The sequence below is a fragment of the Ictalurus furcatus genome, chromosome 19, assembly GCF_023375685.1.
Source record: "Ictalurus furcatus strain D&B chromosome 19, Billie_1.0, whole genome shotgun sequence".
Taxonomy (NCBI): Eukaryota; Metazoa; Chordata; class Actinopteri; order Siluriformes; family Ictaluridae; genus Ictalurus; species Ictalurus furcatus.
The window spans coordinates 13,129,465-13,135,132 of NC_071273.1; the positions used below are offsets into that span (position 1 = coordinate 13,129,465).

At 41.5% G+C, this 5,668-nt stretch overlaps 1 protein-coding gene across 1 annotated transcript; it reads right to left on the bottom strand.

The window, feature by feature from the left end:
* Positions 1–499: 499 nt before the first annotated feature.
* Positions 500–3,812, bottom strand: kcna1b (potassium voltage-gated channel, shaker-related subfamily, member 1b). The gene has a single exon (XM_053650764.1). It carries the CDS (start codon positions 3,446–3,448, stop codon positions 1,964–1,966), a length of 1,485 nt encoding a protein of 494 aa, XP_053506739.1. The 5' UTR covers positions 3,449–3,812; the 3' UTR covers positions 500–1,963.
* Positions 3,813–5,668: the final 1,856 nt, after the last annotated feature.

A 5,668-nucleotide genomic window follows, 5' to 3' on the forward strand; every position in this document is an offset into this window, starting at 1 on the left:
AAACTAGCAGATAAAGGTTCTTTAATAGTTGTTTGAAAAGGCAGTGGTAGAATCCCTAGCAGGATGTTAAGCTTCTGGGATATCAGTCCATACATGATCAAATTGAGGTAGACAAACACATAAAAAGGCTTATATAAACACAAAATAAATTAATTATAAATGAACAAATAAATAAAAAAGATGGATGGACAGATGGTAAAAAAAGATGAAAAATATATATTTCATCTCATCTATACACAACATGGACTGTTTCTCAGATTAACTGGGGTAATCAACTAGGATTTATGTACAAGGCTTGATAGGGCAAAAACTACGCTATCCCACTTATTTTCTGAGGTCTAACTGTTTTTACTTTCCCTTGTATGACTCATCAAGCAATAAGTTTAGCAATCATCAAATCATCACTTTCTGCACACTGAGGACTGTGACCTTGTTCATTCTGAAATATGTCATGCACACAAAAACACCAAACTTTGTTTTGCTGTGCATATTCTGATTATTATAGTACAAATCCCACTCACATTGGTCCTTGACATTGCATCATACAGTTAAAAGGAGTTGCACAGTAAAACTGATGTTATTGTACATGGAGGCACTTTTTAAAAGTTTTGTCAGTAAGGGGGTTAAAGGCACTATATGCAACATATACAGAGTAATATACGTATATCTTCAAACAGCGTAGATGTCAAAGCAGATACACTAAATATTTTACTTGTAAAGTTGATTAAATGGTTAATATGTTGTAAAATCATAAATGTGTTGCAAGCAGTAAAGGGTGGTTAATGAGCAGCTTTTTAGAAGTTCACTGTTGGTTTGATTCTTGTTAAATTGGTTAGACAAGCATGAATGCATTTGTTTGACTTGAGCATTGCTCTGGCAGGTGTATGTATAGCCTAATGAATCAGCCCCTATGCAAAATGTTTAGTTCACTGGCCATCAAATACCCAGGATTCATACAAAGACCTCAGTAGAGTACCTTAAAACAATTTACATTAATTTCCAGTTCTATAATCTGTATGGTTTCACCTCCATGTCCCATTAACGGCAGATGTAATACTGTTAGGAATGTAATGACATTGCTAATAAATGCCATTACAATATACATCTATATTGTTTCAAAATATATTGTTGAAATTAGTATGGATCCCTGTATTAATCTACAAGTACATACAAAAAGATCCATTATGATCTGTTAATAATGGTGCCATGCAATAATTATACCAAGATACATAGTACCTGAGTTGAGTAGGCCTCAAAGCTTCACTTCTCCAACCTTACTATTAAACATTAATTTCTCAATCCATACCAGGAACAAAACATAATAAGCACTGCATTTTGCAAAACCAAAGTCTGAAATCTGAGGGCAATGTGTAAATGAATAGAAAAAATACTGAGGTAATGATTTGAGCATGCCATGATCGATAACCAAAGAATATTTCAACATGCTTATACACTTCCAAAAGCCATGTTCTTTTTCACATGGTATTGGATCTTATAAGAGTAAGAGTTTTAGCATCTGATGGAGAAATACCAGTGTTGGCAAGAAGCCATGGTTTTCCATTAATAATGAGGTGCATTGCTGTTCAGTGCACCTCAAGATCAACAGCACCTATCCCCCAAAATGAGAATGCATCAGAATCTGCATAATGCTCTAGGAACTCAATTCCAGATGCTGTGGACATTCTGTTATTGTAATAATCCATGTCTATTTGTTTTCCTGATGATCACACTGTTGACAATTGGTGACAAAGTTCCCATTTGGACCTGCATTTTCATCTCCTTTTGATCCGCAATATCTTTATTTTCAGCAAACATTTTGCTATTCAGTGGCATATGAGTGTATTCCTTGTCTTGGTGAAGCAAATGCAATGCAATAATGCATTGACCTAGGCCTATATAAAGCTTTCCCGTATTATTAATACGTCATGTTTGTTGTATCTTCAAAATAAAAGTGGAGCAAGAATTACACATCTGTTAGAAGCTTGCCCTTATTCACACAGTTCTGGTTTGGGATCGTGCAGTTCCCAGTTCTCAGGTTTGCCTCCCTAAAATTGTCAATGCTGTTATTCATGTCGTCGTCTGTCTCCACATATTCCGACTTACTTATGATAGATGAGCTGCGTCGACTGGAGTTGGAGTCGGACGCAATGTTGGGATTACTCACATTGAGGAGCTGTGCCTGCTCCTCTCCTTCTGTTTCTCTGTGGTAAAAATAGTTAAAGTTGGACACAATCACTGGGACGGGAAGTGCAATGGTGAGCACACCAGCAATGGCGCAAAGGGAACCTACAATCTTGCCTCCAATGGTCACAGGGTACATATCACCGTATCCCACAGTGGTCATTGAGACCACAGCCCACCAAAATGCATCTGGAATACTGGTGAAGAAGGACTCCTTCTCCTCAGCCTCTGCGAAATACACTGCACTAGAGAATAAGATGACTCCAATGAAAAGGAAAAAGATCAAGAGGCCCAGCTCTCTCATGCTGGCTTTCAGCGTCTGCCCCAAAATCTGCAGTCCTTTAGAGTGCCTCGACAGTTTGAAGATCCTGAACACCCGGACAAGACGAATAACCCTGAGGATGGCCAGAGATGTGGCCTGTTCACCCCCTCCTTTTGCTTCCTTCCCCTCTTCATCGTCAGCAAGCTCCGTGCCAAGCGTGATGAAATAGGGGATGATTGCCACTACATCAATTGTGTTCATCATGTTTTTAAAGTAGGCTGCCTTGCTTGGGCAAGCGAAAAAACGGACAATCAGTTCAAAGGAGAACCAAATGATGCAGAGGGTTTCCACAATAAAGAAGGGGTCTCTGAAAATGTTTGGCTTGTAATAGAAAGTACTGTTCCCAATAGTTTGCATATATCCTCGTGGATCCTCTTTGAGTTCCGGCAAGGTCTCCAGACAAAATATGACTATAGAAATCAGAATTACCATGACTGACACAATTGCAATGCCACGTGCAGGGCCTGAGCTCTCTGGATGTTCAAACAGGAGCCATACTTGTCTCTGAAATTCGTTTTCTGGCAGTGGACGCTCCTCTTCACGAATGAAGCCCTCATCTTCCCGGAATTTTTCCATGGCCTCTACTCCAAGCTCGTAAAATTTGATCTCCTCAGAGAACATGTCTAAAGGGACATTGACGGGTCTTCTTAACCGCCCACCTGACTGGTAGTAGTAGAGGATGGCATCAAAGCTTGGCCGGTTCCTGTCAAAGAAATATTCATTCCTTAAAGGGTCAAAGTAGCGCATGCGCTTTTTGGGATTGCCCAGCAACGTGTCAGGGAACTGGGCAAGTGTTTTGAGTTGAGTCTCAAAGCGCAGGCCTGAGATGTTGATAACGACACGCTCGCAGCATTCGTGGTCCTCATGGTCATGGGGGTACGGATCATGTGGATGGCCTGGCAGGGTTGAGGTCTCATCCATGTTATCTCCCGCTACCACAGTCATTTCTGCAGCTTAGACTCACAGTACCAGAAAAAATATTGAAGCTAGATGTGCAGACATCCAGCTCCTGTATTGTTACGTTCTCCACTGTTTACACTGTCTGCGACACAAGCCCCATTAGAAGAGAAAGCTCATATGGTTCCTTTTTACTACCAATTCGACTGCTCCCAGTTCCAGTGGACCACTGCATCATCTTCTTTCGCTCACCACTCAACCGGAGAAAAACAAGACAGACAGATGGGGAGAAAGGATGGTAATTAGATATCAGAAGATCTCACAGCAGAAAAAGCCTGCAGTAGATTTGCCTGGTCAGCAAATTGTTCCTCAGTAGGAGCGGCATTTATGCATCAGAATTTATGTGTCAGCGTTCAAGTTTAAGTTTCCTGCCCACCTTCTGGGTGCAAAATGTTTTAGTGTATTGCACCTTGCGTTACGATACAGCATAGTTATTATGTTGAGTTTATGGACTATACAGCGTGTCAAATAAAGTGTTGCAGTGCTTATATAAACGCTGCAGGTGTTAATGCAACACTGGAAATTTTGCAAGCAGGTTATATGACGTACTGATCACTGCAGTGTGGTCTTAGCAAACAGCAAGTAGTGAAGAACAGTATTTTTGTGCTTACCTTTGGCGAGGTTTTAAGGGCTTGTTTTGTACCGGGTCACTCCATCAGTGTGTGCTTGTGTGTGTGTTTGTGTGTGTGTGCGTGTGTGTGCGCGCGCGCTGCCGGTGCTCCAACTTTGCACTGGCCCCCCTTGGTTTTTTCAGTATGAATATCGCATTACAGCAGTACACGCCGCGCTTTCTATGCGCTTTCTTGAAATATTAATAGGCTGCTTTGTCTTCGTTAGCATCCAGAGGTGCGTCCCATGTTCCGTTTTAGACGCAATCCGAGTTTGCATTAACAGGCAAGCGAAATCTTTTAGACGGGGTGTTGAACTCATGTCGAAGGAACCGGATGGGTGCAAGATGAAGACGCGTGAAAAAAATGATCTGATACCGATGACAATGTGCGGAGTGCATCTTCTCCAGCGAGGCGCAGCTTCAACAGCTTTTCTCCTCTTTGGTGCAAATCAAAAAGACACGGACGTCCCGAGATGCACAGACACACACACACACACACACACACACTCTCCCTCTCTTCTCTCTCACTCTTTCTCTCTTTCTCTCTCTCTCTCTCTCACACACACACACACACACACACACACTGGCACACATACGCTGCCAGGCTGAAGAGAGAAGGAGAAAGGGAGGGTGGGACGGGAGGAATGAAGATTTGCAAGCGAAAAGAAGTCCAAGATGATGTTAAGCATTGCAGGTTTTCATACGCACACAGAGTGGTGAGGAAGAGAGAGAGAGAGAGAGAGAGAGAGGAGGGGGCTCCGACGCAATGCAGACACACTGTACTAACACAAGTGCTTTCCACGCCACAAACCCACAAATTCTTCAGCAAGCGATGGGTTCCCTCCTCCGCTTTAAAAGACAGTTGCTGTTTTTACAGTAAATGTGCATCACTCTCTGAGCATCGGATCATGTATTAACGCATGATCAAAATTCACAATTTTGCATTCGACGCATGTGCAAAAAAAAAAAAAAAAAGTTTTCCCGCAGGCTGTTTGTATTACGCGTTTTGCTTTTACATGTCTTTAAAATAGCATACTTCTTCCAGTCAGGCGAATAATAATAATGCATATTAATGCATACTGTATTTGACTGTTCTCTACTGTATTGATTTGATGGTTTGAGTCGACTTTACTTAAACACATCAATGGCTTCCATATCAAATTTCATGTTTTGCACTGAAGTATGTTTTAGAGCAAGAGTCTTCAGTCTTATTCACAAAGCACCGGTGTGGCTGCAGGATTTCAATCCAGCAAAGCAGACGCCACACCTCAGTCCACTTGTTTAATCTGATTTTGGTCTTCAATCAACTGTTAGGTGTGACTCCTGTTTGCCTGGAATGAAAGCATGAATCCACACCGGCCCTTTGTGAATAATATTGAACAGACTGATCAACATAATGTACTGCCATACACTCTCATGTGAGCTATAGGAGATCATTGGCACTGCTTTGAGTAAGTCATTAACTTTATGAATCAGAAAATACTTGCGCACTAAAAAGTACCTTTCCGTATCACTGGGGTGATACCCTTAAGGGTACATCGTTTGTAACTTTAGTGGGTATCTATTACATAGTAATGTGAATGTAGTGTACCTTTTAA